General features: G+C 45.7%; 1 protein-coding gene across 1 annotated transcript; it reads left to right on the plus strand.

Moving 5' to 3' along the window:
• Nucleotides 1–4,394: 4,394 nt before the first annotated feature.
• On the plus strand, nucleotides 4,395–17,047 carry GTPBP4 (GTP binding protein 4). Its single transcript, XM_078608865.1, has 17 exons — nucleotides 4,395–4,540; nucleotides 5,136–5,306; nucleotides 6,216–6,319; nucleotides 6,699–6,835; nucleotides 7,297–7,397; nucleotides 7,806–7,898; nucleotides 8,882–9,073; nucleotides 10,226–10,291; nucleotides 10,408–10,497; nucleotides 11,049–11,159; nucleotides 11,611–11,685; nucleotides 12,307–12,358; nucleotides 12,710–12,807; nucleotides 13,695–13,889; nucleotides 14,053–14,118; nucleotides 14,395–14,532; nucleotides 16,213–17,047. The coding sequence occupies exons 1-17, from the start codon at nucleotides 4,493–4,495 to the stop codon at nucleotides 16,363–16,365; spliced, it is 1,890 nt and encodes a 629-aa protein (XP_078464991.1). The 5' UTR covers nucleotides 4,395–4,492; the 3' UTR covers nucleotides 16,366–17,047.
• Nucleotides 17,048–17,765: the final 718 nt, after the last annotated feature.

Genomic DNA, 17,765 nt, shown 5'->3' on the forward strand with positions numbered 1-17,765 from the left:
AGCAACAGCGAGTCGGGCTTCGACAGGCCATAAAAGTAGAAATAATAACTCCCGGGGTCAGGGGACATCAGAAGAAGCAAGCAGACAAAAACCAGAACTGACTCCAAGGTTCAACCGCCCTCACCTACAAGGAGTGACGGAAATTAATGAGGCCTTGAGTTAACGGCGTCAGCTGGACAGCAACAACAACGGCGAGCAGAGACAGAGTGAGGCAAAGACTGCGAGGCTATGAAATGCAACTTCATGTCAGTAAAGCCGACCAACAAGTTAAGTTAAAGACATCACAATACATAATATCGTACATAACATCAATGTTAACGCTATTCACCGTCAACTATATTCCGCTTATATAACCATGCAGACACCAAGGAATACGAATTCCTAGGATCAAGAAACTTACCCCTTAACCTAAGATATCGGAAATAAATTAATAATAATAAGCTTATGCATGAAAAGACAAAAGTAAAACTTATGAAAAGCCAGGATAGCGGGATAAATCACCACCAGGTCGAAATAAAATCCATAATAAAAGAGCGATGTTAAACCCAGGGTCGGAGAGAAAGGGAGATCCCGGCCGTCTTTGTATCCCCGCAGCGCGGGATGGGAGTGTGTATGTGCTCGGGGAGGCACCTCCACATGGGTCAAGCACCACGATGGGAAACGACACACCTGAGGTTACATACAGAATCATAACTGGGAAATGGTAAGGGACAAATGTTAATTTAAAACTTTTTAACCATGTCTGTGTGCGTCTGTGAGGGTCGGAGGGAGTGTGCCCCTCCCTCCAGGTCGTGCAACACGGACAGAGATGCCTGTGAGACGATTTGTAACGTCTGTGTTTTGGTTCATGAAGAAGGCCAGACAAGAGATAATATTGCACCCAGACAGAGAGACGACTTCGAGGCAATTTGTAACATCTGATTGTTTGCTCATGGATTTTATGGAGGGAGTATGACAACGGAATATACCGTGGGTGATGCACACAAGGACACGGACGTACGGACACACACATGGACACACCTACCTACGGACAGATCCTGACACAGCAAAAATCGAAAGAAACCCCGCCTTGTGGGCAGGACCCAAAGGGATTTTTCGGCATAAAAGAAAGGACCCTGAGCATTGGAAACCAGTTCGACCAGGAGTGTCAACTCATCAGGAGCTCAACCGAGCGGGTCGGCTCAGGAGCGAGCTCGACCGGGAGGGTCGGCTCGACTCATCTTCAATTCGACCAACAGGGTCGACTCAGGAGCGAGCTGCGACCAGCGGGTCGGCTCGGCTCATAACCAGCTCGACCGAGAGGGTCGACTCAGGAGCGAGCTGCGACCAACGGGTCGGCTCGACTCTTCAGCTCGTCTGGGACTCAGCCGAGTTCAGCCGGCTCTCGGGGCTCGACTCAAGCGGCTCCCCATCTCCTCTGCAGGCGGGCAAGACCCGCTTGACAGCTCAACTCGGCCTGCGTGGGCCAACCTCTGCCGAGTCGAAGGTCTCTCTGCAGCTGAAGGTCGCGGTTTGGCGACGAGGCGACGACCCAGCACTGCGCGCTGCGAGCGAGCTGTGGGCGCCACCTACCGACCGGGTTCCGAACTACGACAGCGTATCAACAGGCATCCAACCAATTCACCACGGTGACAGAGGAGCGACTAATACGTATGACGCGCACCGCCCCCTCACCACACGACCACCAGGCGTCTGTTTGACATAAAGAACCGACTCCGAACATTGACTATTCAAGACCACTCTTACCACTCAAACACACTCGAACCCATAAGCCATCCGTGGCTGTGAAGAAACACTCGAGACCGAGTGATGGCCATCCGTCGTTTATAAGAGTATTCGTAATTTTTATCTTTAATATTTAGTGGGCTGTACTCTTAATCGCATAAATTCCCAACAGATCCATCAATACGAATTGATTCTTGGCACCTCCTTCCGCCGAGCAACGCTCACGTGGGGAGTGGTGGCCCACCAGATCCTTATCAGGTGATCTGGTCCCCAATTAGTAAACTTGATAAGATAACGATCTTCGGAAAAGGAGAACCGTCGCAGGCCCTTACTCCGAGCCATTCTGTTGTCAGATAACCTGCCGATGTATCTGTTGAGATTGGTGCCTTTAAGAATAATAACTGTTTTGATTGTGTTTTTTTTATCGCCGTATAATCTTTCAAGTATCTTTCAGTCATAATCGCCGCACGTACTCGCATCCTCTACAGAATATTCAACTGTCCCGTGACCCAAGGTGCTAACAACGTGATAAGGGTTGCGTATGATCAATAAGGAGGGCGGTACTGCGTGAACAATATTGAGTATAATCATTCATTAAAGTTAAGGTTTTTCTTAGCATAGTATTTGCATGTTTTAACGACTCTCTCTCTCACTAACAACCATCGCGTTATGCGGGATCCATGTGCCGTTGTCAAGTGAAATCAGACAATCATTGATGATACTGTATTGATGCCGTGTTGACGTTCCGGGATTGAGAGTTCGCATACTATATCATAGTTGAGGTTGAATTAGTAATAAATTGATTAATACAGAAGTGGTTGTGTGATTCCTTCCTGAAATCTATGCATAAGATCTGCTTCTGCGTTGAGATCTGAACTTGGTGACCTTAATAAACACACATACATACTCAGTAAATGTTAAAGCGATAACGGGGTGAACCGGGGACCTAAAAATATAAGCGAGAATGAGACGAACCTAGACAACGATGCCGAGTTAATCTAAGTTAATCTTGCATACTTACACCACACCTGCATAACTGCATACGATTAATTGCCTTATTCCGATCGATAACCCACCCTCGTCACCGAGGCGGGGTCTGGTTATCATAACGACTTGCATCATCATAATTACACCCACTCGCATAATTACTACAATTACCTCTCGAATTGGCATAATTAAATGTGCATAATTACATAAATTAACATATTTCCGGATAGTTACACATTTGGCCAAATTTCATTTGATTACTATTATTTTCAAAATTTTCATACCCAACATATACAACAGTAATCAGCCAGGCGATGCGTTAGTTGTGTGTTGACCGACTCTGTGTGTTGTATTGCATTACATTTCCAAATATTAAGTTTGTTTGATTAATCAATCACATGTGTGTGACTGTGTGTGTGTCTGTGTGACTGTGGGTGCACTGTGTGTGTGTGTCTGTGCACTGTGTGTGTGTCTGTGCACTGTGTGTCTGTGCACTGTGTGTCTGTGCACTGTGTGTCTGTGCACTGTGTGTCTGTGCACTGTGTGTGTGCACTGTGTGTCTGTGCACTGTGTGTCTGTGCACTGTGTGTGTGTCTGTGTCTGTGCACTGTGTGTGTGTCTGTGCACTGTGTGTGTGTCTGTGTGTCTGTGCACTGTGTGTGTGTCTGTGTGTCTGTGCACTGTGTGTCTGTGCACTGTGTCTGTGCACTGTGTGTGTGTCTGTGCACTGTGTGTCTGTGCACTGTGTGTCTGTGCACTGTGTGTGTGCACTGTGTGTGCACTGTGTGTGTGTCTGTGCACTGTGTGTGTGCACTGTGTGTCTGTGCACTGTGTGTCTGTGCACTGTGTGTCTGTGCACCGTGTGTGTGTGTGTGCACCGTGTGTGTGTACTGTGTGTGTGTCTGTGCACTGTGTGTGTGCACTGTGTGTCTGCACTGTGTGTGTGCACTGTGTGTGTCTGTGCACTGTGTGTGTGTGTCTGTGTGTCTGTGCACTGTGTCTGTGTGTGTGTCTGTGTGTGTGTGTCTGTGCACTGTGTGTGTGCACTGTGTGTCTGTGCACTGTGTGTGTGCACTGTGTGTGTGCGTGTCTGTGCACTGTGTGTCTGTGCAGTGTGTGCACTGTGTGTGTCTGTGCACTGTGTCTGTGCACTGTGTGTGTGTGTGTCTGTGCACTGTGTGTGTGCGTGTCTGTGCACTGTGTGTCTGTGCAGTGTGTGCACTGTGTGTGTCTGTGCACTGTGTGTGTGCACTGTGTGTGTGTCTGTATTCACTTAAACAATGTATTACTTGATGATTCGCTACAAGCGGCACGAAGCCTGTAGCTATCAGAACGGTTACAATTATGCTTTATTTCTCTCAATTTTGATAGGTTATCTAATTAGTCTTGGCCAGTAGTAACTAGTTTTGCATAAATAAATGTGTGATGATGATGAGGCTTTACACTGATGAGAGTACATTTCATTTTGCGGATCGTTTAAGGCGGAATCGAATCGTTGGAATCGCGGAATTGAATCGCCACTGATGAATCCGCGTGACGCCACCGCGAAGTCGCGCGGAAACGCCGCCCCATTCTCGTGAGACTTCCCCCGCGGTAACACGGGCGCGTGATTGGTTACCGCGCGTCATGTGTTTTCATTCGTCGACCAATAGGAGTTGCAGGGGGGGGGGGAGAAGGTGGTGGCAAGGCGCATGCGCACCGCGGACACCGGAAGAGGAGGCGCGTAGCACGTGGCGAGGAGAGGTGAAGCAGCAGCAGTCGTACCGCACACGTGGTCATCATGGCGCTCTACAACTTCAAGAAGATCATGGTGGTCCCTACCTCCAAGGTGTGCCAATCCGCGGGGAGATGCGCGACCGGGTTGAGTTGAATTGAGCTGTGTTGAGAGTTGGGATGACGGTCGGTGTGGAGTTGGTGCGGCCGTGGTCCATGAGGCCTTGTGCAGGCCTGTGGTAACGGAGCTGTAAAGCCTCGGGAGCGCTCGGCTGGGAGGTTAACAAGTTCTGGGATTGATAGGTGTGCTGAGAGTGGACTGGGAGGGATGTGGGTGCTGTGACGGATTAGAGGTGCTGGGATTGTTTGGCTAGCAAGGAGGGCTGGGCTATGAGGGGTAGGGGGTTGAGAGGGAGTCGGGGATGCTGTACTGAACCAAGGAGAGATGTGGTAGTATGCATATGGGGTCTTCGAATGTGTATTTAAGCTTGAACTTCTTTCGCACCGCACGTAACCAACCGTGATAATTTGAGGTACGGCGACCTTTCGCTGGGTTGAGCGTGCTAACCTCGGGAGTGTTTAGGATAGTCTGGGTGGGATTGCTGAACAATGGTAACTATATGGCAGCCAGTCGAAAACATTGTCATTTGTTTTTAGAGGGCTTGTGTGGGCGTTCAGGGCATGTATTAACACGCATTTCTTCATTACAGGACTTCATAGATATAACGCTGTCCAAGACCCAGCGCAAGACGCCCACGGTCATCCACCGCCACTACCAGATCGCCCGCATTCGCCAGTTCTACATGCGCAAGATCAAGTACACGCAGCAGAATTACCATGACAGGCTGAGCCAGATCCTCACCGACTTCCCTAAAATGGATGTAAGGCCAAGATTTTACACGACTTGTGATCCAGGCACACTCTAAATCAGGCATGTCCAAAGTCCGGCCCGCGGGCCAATCACGGCCTGCGGTCAGATTTCATATGGCCCGCAGCTTCAGTCTTATAATGTGTTATTTATGGATCGCTAGCTCTGTCAGAATAAATACATCATACAGCTCATGGAAATTTAAAGTATTCTATACAGTTTGTTCAATGTTATCTGACTGAATGAAAGGCAGAATTGCGTTTTTAGAGTTCACGTCTGCCTGAGTGGCTTATATTTGGTTACATTGTCATTTGAAAAATGAAGGTAATTGTGACAATGACTTTTTTTTATAACAGTGTGTATTCCCACGTAACTTTTGTGGTTAAAACAATGTCAAAAGGATCTATTGGCCCCCGGGCATCTTCACTTTATCAAGTGTGGCCCTCTTTGCAAAAAGTTTGGATACCCCTGCTCTAAATAGTGCATCTTGCCTTACACGCAGTGTTTGTGGCCAGATGTTTCGATGTACCCTTAAAGTAGGGCAGGCTGGCGTTATATTACACGAACCTTTCAATGCCACATTTTTTTTATTTGTCAACACATTTGTGAACACATTTGTGAACACATTTGTGAACACATTTGTGAACACATTTGTGAACACATTTGTTAACCTCGTGAATGCTAAGAAAAACGTTAAATTCCTATCGGCTTGAAACCAGATATGATAGTCGAATGAACAACATCCTCAGTGCAATTATTCAATATTCAGTACGAAACTAGAAACTCAATATTTGGCCTGCACACGCATTCATTTTGTTGCTTGTAAAATATACTTCCATATAATTAGCATTTTTAGAAGTCGGTAGCACCACTTGCGATTTGTACATTGCATCTGATAACATACGATGTTTTTTTCTTTCAGGATGTGCATCCATTTTATGCTGACCTCATGAACGTTTTGTACGACAAAGATCACTACAAATTGGCACTGGGACAGATCAACATTGCGAAAAACCTCATTGACAAGTAAGTTACTGTTAAGTTTAATTTAAAATAATGCTATCAATATCCCACATAGATCAATGTTCTACTAATACTGTTTTGCAATATCTCTTTTAATGTTCCTTGTCTTCCGCATTTCCTCCAATGCGCACTGTGCTCTGAATCCACGGACATGAGTTCAATTCCTGCCCATAGTTAACATCTGTGGCGAGTGATATCTGAACTCGTCATGGGACTCGCTTCTTCCCCAACTCGCACTGACCAGCATAGTGAAGCATGGTCACCTTACCGGCGTGGATTTGGGAGGCTTTCAGCAATGTATTGACACAGCACTATAAAAAGGAACCAAGTCCCGGTGGGCCCATGTTGCGAGTTGACCGTGGTTGTTGTCGTTGCCGCCCAGCGTGGCGAAGGACTACGTGCGCCTACTTAAGTACGGGGACTCGCTGTACCGATGTAAGCAACTCAAGCGAGCAGCCCTGGGCCGAATGTGCACCATCATCAAGCGACAGACTCAGAGTCTGGAGTACCTGGAGCAAGGTGGGTGGTATGCCTGTAACTGTTCAATCGTCCGCCCACTCCTAGAAATTAGTTAAATTGTTACGAATCTAAATTTTGACTTGAAACTTTGTTACGAATCTGGATTGTTATTTTATACAAATATTTTAGTCACATTTTACCCATCTTGCGTTTCTGTCGTGTTTGTATAGTTTCGTTTGCCCCCTTTCCCCGAAATGTAACCGCACATAACAGTCGTCATTCGGACACCATTTGATGCGTATAAGCATCGCAATAGATGAATCGGTGCATTATTACAGCCTATTGTCTTGAATCGGTTAACACAATTGGTGCTTTTACATACAATATATGATGCGTAAAATATTTTATTTTTCTTAATTAGTGCTGTTCCTGTTAAATATTTTATTTTTCTTAATTAGTGCTCTTGCTGCTATAATTGAACAGAAAACACAGGAGGCTCATTGTTGTGTTTGTGTTTAAAGTTCGTCAGCACTTGTCCCGTCTGCCATCCATCGACCCCAACACAAGAACTCTGCTACTGTGTGGTTACCCAAACGTTGGAAAGTCCAGCTTTATCAACAAGGTAAGTTCTTTGTGCCTTTGGAAAACCATGCTTCTACGCGCGTGTATTAACTTCCATGTTATTAAAGCAAGTGTAGGTGATAAACATATATGATCATATATGATAAATATAACATAATATTGGTCATAGTCCAAAACACTAATGTAATGTCTTAGTGAAATAATAGTAGCTGCACCAATCGTCTGTACTCTCCCAGTAACCAAGCACCATCCACCTTCAAGTACCAACTCAACCTGTTCCATCGTCCCTCCTGTTAAGGCCGGTGTATTGGGCAGCTTGAGCTTTGGCTGCACGTCCAATTCTTAAAATGTGCACGTTATAAATCGTGTTTTATTATTAGTTGTGGTATTAACGTAGAGTATCTAAAGCCTATCTTGCGTTTGGTTTTGTGGCCCTCATGCCATGCAGATCACACGCGCTGATGTGGAGGTGCAGCCCTACGCCTTCACCACCAAGTCCCTGTTTGTGGGACACATGGACTACAAGTACCTGCGCTGGCAGGTGAGTGTCAACGGTGCCTCTAGACACAATTTGTCATTCGCACTCTCAAAAGAGGTGCACCTTGTGAATTCTTTCTAGGTAGCACAGTTAAAATTTTGGCCAGGGGTTCTATTTGCCTTTTGCTCTCCACGGTGAATAACACCTTGTGAGACATCAACAGTGATTGTTCTGTGGTTTGCCTCACACCCCCGCCCCCGGTCTTATTAATGTGGAATTTCCGCCACTGTCTATAGATGATTAGAGGATAAGCACGGCCTCAGCAGAAATCACATTCACTCTGCTGGAAAACATGTCCGATCAAACTAACGTCCACCATGCTATGTGTAAAATGCATATCATTGTTTTAGACAACATCTCAAGTGGTTTTAAAGAAGGCTGTTTTTTTTTTACAAGCAATTTGGTGCTGTCGTGTGACGTTCAAGGCATGGATCGAGTTTGTGGTCACAACGTGTATCCTTTTCCATCCAATAAGTCGCTTGTTTTTGTTGGCAGCCTGCAAGCGTTAAAATTAAGTACAGTATTACCTCGTTATTCACTAATTTGCTATCGGCGATTTTGGCTCTCCACGAATAGCTTATCTGGAACTCTACACGACTGCATCGAGAGAAAGTGATGAGAGAATGATTGAGAAAGTGATGAGATAAAATATTAACTTCTTTCGCACTGAAGGTAGCCCACTGTGCTAATTGGAGGTGTGGGAGTGAGATTAAGTGATGAAATGATGAGAGAGTGCGAGATAGTGATGAGATAAAGCGATGAGAGATATCATAATTCATGTTTTTTATTGCTTATTAATGTATTTCTCGCTAATTCATTAAATATTATCCACAAAATTTTCTATTCGAGCATCTTCGGAACGTATCCCTTGCAAATAATGAGAGAATATTGCACGGTCACAACGCTGTTGCACAGCAAGGAATGCCGATGTTGATATCTGGGGTTGATTGTGTCCCTCGTGCTCGCTCGCAATGTGCGCGGTGTAGGTGGTGGACACGCCTGGCATCCTGGACCATCCGCTGGAGGAGCGGAACACCATCGAGATGCAGGCCATCACAGCGCTGGCTCACCTGCGCGCCGCCGTGCTCTACGTGACCGACCCCTCGGAGCAGTGTGGCCACTCGCTCGAGCAGCAGCTGGAGCTCTTCAACAACATCCGCCCGCTCTTTGCTAACAAGGTCCGTCGATACCTTGCGACGGCTTGGCTCGCCATGGTTGTTCGTCACTGACATGTACATTTTGTACCGTGGGTACGGTACCGCGTATGCTTTTATAGCTTGTTTTTAAATCCATTGCTGCCTGAGGACCTCCAAATTTCTACACTCTGGTAGTTGTGGGCTGGTGAAGGTGGTCAACATATAGCACCATCTGCTGCCCTGTGTGTGCATGGCTGGTCACCCATCTGAACGCAAGCCTGTTTGGCTTCTGAGATCTGACAAGATCAGACATTCCAGGTAATTCGGTGCTACGTGGTTGTCATACCGCTATTGAACTGAGAAAAATCTGTTGGGTGAAGGTTATACAGTGCTTTAAGGCACGTATGTGCCAGTTAAGGGCATGTTGTGTTTTGCTTGTTACTCTCTTGATGCCTTGTGGCTTATTTTCCCTCATAAGATCATAATACATCAAACTCGGCCTGTACCAATTGCATTACCAATATGTCAATTGTAAGCAAATAGTTTAATGTAATGAATAAGACAGAACAAGACATCAATGATTGCGTCAATATAAATGATACAATACAAACTGGACTAAAGTAATGGATTTTTTCAACGGTTTTACTTAACTTGACTCCTATGTTTGTCGTGGTCAAATTTTGTAATCAAAATTTAGTCTAATTCCTGTTGTCTAATCAATTCTACATTTTGCACACGTACTCAGATCCGGTGAGAATGCATGCCTGTATAAAAATTGGCATCAATTAATCAATCGATTCACTACTTTAAAGCAATTTACATTTTGTATGGACGCCTTATTTATATATTTGTGTAGGTAAAAAACGCCGTAGTCCATCAACTCTCGAATCGCCTGCTCCGTGTGAACGAGTTATGGAAATAATCAATTAATTAAATTAAGTGTTGATGTGGGAGCAGGCGCCGTATCATTGATGTACGTCTCGACCGTAAGTTAAACCGAGTTGTTAATAAAACCGTTTTGAAAAAAACTTTTTTAAGGAGTTTATTTGAACTTGTAACAATGAGAGAAAACATTTTTGGTTAGGTCGTGACAAATTGTCAAATCACAGTTGATAGGAAAGTGCCAATTCATCTGTCGGCTGTGTCGCGGCCCTGCGTGTAATTAACCCAGCTTGTTGTCGTCTTTTTCCACAGCCTCTCATCATCGTGTCCAACAAGTGCGATGTCGTGCGTCTGTCTGAGCTGCCGGAGGACAAGAGGGTACGAGATGTCTCTTGTATTCATCCGTTTAAAATAATGTTGCTTTAACCCGCATGTCGGTGTTTTGTTTCTCAACTACGAGCCATATGTAATACATATGCATCTTTTCTCATCAGAAAGTCTTTGAGGACTTTGAGAAGGAGAATATTCTTGTGATCGAGACGAGTACCCTAACTGAAGAAGGAGTCATTAAAGTCAAAACCGAGGTTTGTATCGTACGCGCCTATGATACGCACGGCTGGCTACAAACAGTGTGAAATAAGTTCAACGTACATACATATGTACGGACTCTTGGAATGACTAGCGTGCTTCATTATTTGTTACAGTATCACAAATAGGGGTTTAACCATGCATCAATACATCAATATATAACAATCCTTATGACTCATGATTCCATGCATCAATGTTTCTCATTTTGTGTAAGTGTGCATGCAAGTAGTATATGCAAATGAAATGTATACAAAAAACTACACAAATTACATTACAAGCGAGATGGCAAAAACAATGGGTTCTTCAATTGTGGCAATTAATAGACTCCCTGGAGAGGTAAATCTTTAAATTAATAATCGTATGCGGTTATTGCTTTGGTGTCGTCACAATGCTTGCTTTCTGCAGTGTTTTAATGTTGTACATAATATTAGTTGGAACAATCTTTCACATCCGTTTTTCTACATCATTAGAAATGTCGTGTCCTTGCATTACGCTTACTCTGGTATCATCCCGCCCATTTTGAAAACATGCTGGCGCTGTGTTACAGGCGTGCGACCAGCTGCTGACCCATCGTGTGGACGCCAAGATGAAGGGAAAGAAGGTGAACGATGTGCTCAACCGGCTGCACCTGGCCATGCCCGCCAAGCGCGACGCCAAGGTGAGCCTATGCTAGCTCACTCCCGTCAACTGAACAGGCATCCGTAGTAGTGTGTTGCTTTGAAGAATAATGCGACCTGAATTAAAACAAGTTGATTCTTCAGACGCTTACCCTGGGATGTGTCCTGTGCTGTAATACATTTGAAGCTTCGTTAATGAGAAGCAAGATTTAACAAGCTTGATCAACCGTGTGTCTAATGCACTGCTGACATAACTTTTAATGCATCATCATTCGTGACGTTAGTTGAGCGCATTGTGGCAGCTGTGCCTGACCCGGCGATCTTAAGGCCTCGGTATTAACGTAGTTTCAGTCGCACATCTAGACAGCCCAGAACACAGGTATGTATGCACAAGATAAGTGATTTCTGGTTTTGGTTGCATCTTAAAGAGTTGATCAGACGCAATAAATAAAACGCATGCCCTGATTTGAATGGATCGTGATGTTTGTGCAGGAGCGATTGCCGTTCATCCCAGAGGGGGCGCTGAAGAAACGTGAAATGGAGACCAGCGCTCCGAAGCGCAGACTGGTGGGGTCACTCATCCCTTGCGCAGTAGTGAATCCCTACAGCGAGCCATTTCTGCACTGCCCCAGTGCACTTGTAATACAGCTTCATAACGTTCAGTTCAGTATTGTGAATTCTTTTTAGTGTCAATTATGACTGTATGAAGGTGACCGGTGGCTCAAAGGTCATTGCGCCAATGCTGGCACTACTGACGTCCTGGTGGCCACTGGAAATGAAACCGGGTTCTCAAATGTAGTGATTCAGAAATGACTTGCCTTAGAATTAGCACATTAAATGTATTCTTACTGTCAATTAGGCTAATTCCAGCTCTGAGAATTACAAATAATGCTTTGACTTTCATGCGACAAGTATTACTCTCTGGAGTAAAATTGGGGAAGGGAATAATGTTTTCATAAAATGATTGCGTGAAATGTTTTGATTGTGTTGCCTCGACAGTTTTCTATCGACATTTTCAAGTATTTGAGTAGATTGCATTTTCCTGTGTTGCGTTGGTGTCAACGGCCTTAATGTGTTTGTTAGAAGTGTGCAAAAGCGCCCTGAACAGGATCTATAATTCTTCAATATCTTTGTCACTGTGGTCTCTTGAGGAGGTGAATGGAGTGTCAACGTGTCGTTCTGTTGCAGGAGCGAGACTTGGAAATGGAAATGGGTGACGACTACATCCTTGAAATGCAAAGTGAGCAATCCTGCTAATTCTTCACCCAATTGCCTGGCCATTGTAGCTGGTGATCCGCAAATTTACACAGCTCCATAACGGTTGCAACCATGAGGGGAGGAGTTGCAGAATTGTAGCAACAAGAATCGCATGCCTGTATAATGCATGCACGAGCAACTTACAAGAGTGAACAGGCACAAATCAAATACTGTTATCGTATTAATTTTTATCACCGCCCTTCCCAGAGCTGAGTGCAGAAACAACTATCCACATATAGACTGCATTTACGCGGGAGACTTGAAGAATATTGACATGCGTGTAGATTTTCGTAAGCATGCAATGTGTGTTGTGTGGTGGTGTCGCGTCATGCAGAGCACTGGGATGTAAAGGAGAGCGAGCGGTACGACATTGTCCCCGAGTTGTGGGAAGGACACAACATCGCCGACTTCGTGGACCCCGACATCTTGAAGGTGCCTTTCACAGCCTGGCCACTCGGCGGCTCCGCGGGAAATTCTTGGGAAACAACAAGTGCGGAAGTTTGGATTGTTAGGATTGCTTACCTGTTAATCCATACAGTTTACCTGTATTCTTGTACAGGGAAATTGAGTTTTCAGGTCCATACAGTGTACAGCCGTTTCAATATGGGCCACATTTTTTTCTTTGTGTTTCTCCCTTGTGATGGGGCTTTGTAGGATGAACGTTGAGATTTCTAAGGGCACGGGGTGACCAATAGTCTGATTTGATCTGTAATAAGGTAGGCACTGATAAGGGGTTGACAAGTATGGGGTTATCAGGCATGGGTTATGCAACCTACGGACCCTGGTTTTGACCGACCCACCAGTAACCATGGTCGCACGATACTCGGCAAACGCGCGGCGGGGCCGGTTGCCTTGAACGGGCTATCCCGCAGTGGGCACTGTTGTGAACACAGCGGCGTCGCAAATGTGAAGCCACATTTACGAGAGTGACGTTGCTCGAACTTGAGAATTACCGCGTAGTTGATTTCCACCATTGTGGCCCACGTGCAGAAAGGTTACATCCCTGAGCTAGAATGTCTGGGGGATATTTTGGCTAAAAGGAGCTTGTCACCGGTGGCATTTCAAGGCCCATCAAAAATAAAATTAGACTTTAAAGCCCATTGAGCTAAACGGCTCTTTTAAAAGGATGATCAAAATGAACTTGGAACGCTGTCTACAATGTATTAAATATGTACGAATTAAATAATTTGAGAACAAAAAAATGGTTGAATCTGATTTTGGTGAGCCAAATGACACAGGGAAGATTTGCTTTGATCTGGATTTGAACATAACCGTTGCTTTTTGCATCATCATGCGGCGACTCCCGTCGGCACTGCCAGAAACTGGATGAGCTGGAGCAGGAGGAGGGCCTGCGCGTGGCGGCGGGCGAGTATGAGAGCGACGACGAGAGCGAGGACGAGGAGGCGCACCACATCCGCACGCTCGCCGCACGAATCCGCGAGAAGAAGCAGCTGCGCATCATCGAGTCGCGCCTCAAGGAGTCTGGCACCCACATGCCCCGTACCGCCAAGAAGGTACCGCCGCCGGCCCACCACCTTCACACCACCGCCTCTCCCCGTCTCCCACCCCCCCAGATATTTTGCCATGTCCCCTTCTGCGGTGAAAGACTCGGCGCTGTGGGAGGGGGCCGTGTTTGTTCACGTTCAGTGCTCACCCCCGTTGCTTTTGTTTTACCAGGTCGAGAGGAAGACGCTGGAGAAAGAGATGACGGAGCTTGGATTGGACATGACTGACAAGGATGGGGTGAGCGTCACCATCACATTACCCTGCACCCTCCCGTTTGTCTTGAGCATTTTACTTGTAATACATTCATTGTTGATGCCTGTGTCGTTAATACCTTTTTTACAGCCTCTGTAATATTGTTTAGCAGAAGAACGGGTTGAATTTTTCAACTTACCTTTTTGTCAAAGTTCGATTTTTGTTACATTATTTCAATACTCCCCCAAAGGCTTTTACCAGTGCCATGGACTGGCTTTGTTCTGACGTTTAACCCTCCCCTCGGTGGCGTCCTCTCTGTAGGCCCACTACGCGACGCAGCGCTCGCGCAGCGTCACGCGCAAGCGCAAGCGTGGCGAGTCGGTGGAGTCCACTGCGCGGGCGCGCAGCCGCAGCAACTCCCGCCCCCCGCGTGACCAGTCGGGCGTGCGCGACCTGGAGGTACAGTACAACGCCCTGTTCGCCGTGGGCGGCATCGACACGTTTGCCTCGTTGCATCGAGCATCACGTAGCCGTGATCTCATCAGCTCCGGTGCATGCCAGCGAGCGGTTTCCTGGTGGCTTCTTGGGGATGACTGTGCGGCCCACACACGATTTACTGTAGGCTACAGAAAACATCTTGGTATTTGGTTTTATTAACCTGTTATTGTTGAATGAGAATTATTTACTTTGTTCAGGAAAACATCAGTCTGCAAATTTGTTTTGAAGCGGGTCTTTTATTTAAATGTTTGGAAAATTCCATTCATGACTGCTTTGCACGTGGGAGGATACTGGAGTGTCCTCAGAAAACACGCGCAAATACGAAGGGGATAACCGTCAAAGGTCCATGCAGTTGGATTCAATGATCCACCCGACCTCCTGTCTTCTCCCGGCTACTTTGTTGCCCAGTTTGGGAGTTTCACACACCCGTGTGATCTACCAACCCTTGCCTCCAAAGCCCTGGACCATGGGTGTGCCACCACCATGCTTGGTCGTGGGCTGGAGTATAAACGTTATCCTTTGCAATGCCGTGTTTGTAAGCTAGACACGACAGTATTTAAATACATTTTTAAACTGGCAATAAATATACTATGCTTTTGCATGGGTATGATTTTATTAATATTAAAATGTGAAGTGAAATATTTTAAATGAAATTATGTTTTAGTCTTCAATTAATCTTCAATTGTATACTCATTGTGCTGTCTTAAAAGCATCATGATAAGCACAACCTATTCGGAACTCGAACAGCAATGGTGTATTATCCTGTGTTGAATAATGGTTCGCAGAAGGAGATAACACAGAACTACTTCTGAGATCCCTTCAAGTGACCTCTTATCCACACTAGGGGGCAGCACTTGCCATCCGCCATGATATAGTGCAGTGTTCTTTATTGCAAGCCCCACGGGCCGCTGGTGGCCTTTAGTGAAGCCTCTGACGTGCGGCCGCCAACAATATACAAATGTTAAAGCACCCCTTGGCGAAAGTGGCCCCCCTCTAAAAATGTGTGAAGAGCGCTGATGTAGTGAATTTTTAACACAACAGTCAAACTGTTATATTTTAATCTCAGAGCTCGAATTTTGCGAAATGAAGTGCAAAACCAAATTTAATGCGATGGATGTGTTTTTTATCTCATAGTTGACCGGGTTCATAAACTCCCGTTGAGTCACAGCTGGCTGCTGAGATATGAACCCAGGTTCTTGGCCAATACCAGCTCAGTGCTCTGACCTTTGAGCCAGCCGACCACCTCTTAATTTATTTTGGAAGCAAAAGTCATGTAGTTGCTGCCATTGTGTTATGGATACCACACTGGACTTTCATTGCAGACGTCACCGGTTTGATTTCCCGACGTGGCAGATTAAAGATTTGGAATTTCTTAAATATCCCCCCCCGCCTCTGTCCATCCAGCAGGATAATTGGTACAGTTACAGTTGATCGGCAGGTCCTGTGGAGGTCAGGTCAGCATGGAAGAGTAAGCCAAATACCCTTCAGAGGAGCCTTCTCAAGCTCCCTCTATTGGAGGCTCCCTTTTGCCAGCAGTGGCCTTGAGCACAATCAATTGCAGGGCTGCCTGCCTGCACCTTTACCACCTCGCAAAATGTCTTGAGTGCTTTACCGTCTGTGTTGTTTCCGTGTAATCTGCAGATGGCCAAGAAGGCGAAGTTAATAATGAAAAAGTCTCAGAAGCCGATGGGACGCAAGGGCAGGAGAGGCGAGGGCGACCGACACATCCCCGACCTCAAGCCCAAGCACCTGTTCACCGGCAAGCGTGGCAGCGGCACCAACGACCGTCGCTAAAGCTACCACACCACCCGGCCCCCGACGGCTGGCCCTCTCACCGCCCGCATGACACCACAGTGCTCACTGCTGGATGCTGCGTGACAACTTGCTCCAGACATCTTTTGAATGTGGTGACCCATTATATACATCTCTCGATCCACCCAACGATTATTGCATGTCGCAGGATCGCGAGAGATGGCGACGCATTGGGAAGGCCAACGTCCAGCGGTGGGATTGATCGTGGCTGATGATGGCGATGATTCATCCCACACGGCACCATACACCTGGACAGCTGTAGATGGGAAGCAACTGCTTGGTGTTTGTTGTTTGTCTGGTGAATGGCATTGTTTAAACAGTTTTCTTTCCTGCCCACAGTCTCTATGCTAAAGTTGTCTTATTATAAAAGTATGCCTTCTACAGGTTCACTTCAAGTGAATTGTGTGAAGGTTCTCATTTCTTAAAATGTGGGGTATGCATCAGCTTGGTGTTCTGAATAAACACATGCAGTGTTTACTTCCGCAAGTCCTATATGGTTCGACTTGAAAGCGAAATTGTCCTTTAATATCTTATTTTGGAATGCCTCCAAATATGTAACTACAATGCAAGCCCCCCATGATACATTGACACCGTTGTGTATTTTACAGGCTGAATGTGGTAAAAATTTCTACAAGAAGTTTATCCATTAAATAATAATTTGCCACTCATGATTGGTTTTCATTTTTTTGGCATTTGCTTGAATGTTTAAAAGTGCATCAATATTGTATGTGTCATTTAATGTGATGCTTTTAGTGGCAGTATTGAGTTTGCCTTTGGCTTAAAATACTATTCATTTTTATACGAACTGATGTACAAAAAGCCTACGTGTTACACTGGTGTATAAAACATGCTATCAGTTGCAAACAATCTCCAACCCATGTAGCTCGCCCAGATATTTCCTTTTATCCCGCAAGCTCTAAATGTTAAATATCTGCTGTCATGACACAACGACGACTAAATCTTACAATGAATTCACAAACCATTAATATCAAACTTGCCCACACGTTTTAACTGATGTAACCAGCCATATAGACGCACAATTAAGGATTAGGTCACCAAGTCCTTCACTGCAAATTTCTTTAACTTGTGTTTTTCATGGTCATACGTGTTCCAACATGTATATGCATCACCCAATTCCTGCATGGATGGTGCATCACATTCGTGGTCGATGGATGCACGCAAGACATTTAAGCAAAAAATCAGATTATGCATTAAAGTTGAAGCGGATAAAGCAGACGTGATTATGATCCATCTCTGGTGCTTGTACTCAGGGCGCCGAACGAATGCGTGGGCACAATTGGAATACATCCATGCCCGTTAAGTCCAAGCCTGCCCAGCTGTTTTCTGGCCAGTAGGAGGCAGTACAGCAAAAACATTACCGG

This window comes from Lampetra planeri, chromosome 31 (assembly GCF_965212315.1).
Source record: "Lampetra planeri chromosome 31, kcLamPlan1.2.h2, whole genome shotgun sequence".
Lineage (NCBI taxonomy): Eukaryota > Metazoa > Chordata > Hyperoartia > Petromyzontiformes > Petromyzontidae > Lampetra > Lampetra planeri.

What these genes read in the sequence shown, in the direction of transcription:
- GTPBP4 (XM_078608865.1), top strand. Translation starts at nt 4,493, where the DNA reads ATGGCGCTCTACAACTTCAAGAAGATCATGGTGGTCCCTACCTCCAAG. An exon ending in CCGACTTCCCTAAAATGGAT is followed by an intron (nt 5,307 to 6,215) that starts GTAAGGCCAAGA and finishes TTTTTCTTTCAG; the next exon opens with GATGTGCATCCATTTTATGC. An exon ending in CGGGCGTGCGCGACCTGGAG is followed by an intron (nt 14,533 to 16,212) that starts GTACAGTACAAC and finishes TGTAATCTGCAG; the next exon opens with ATGGCCAAGAAGGCGAAGTT.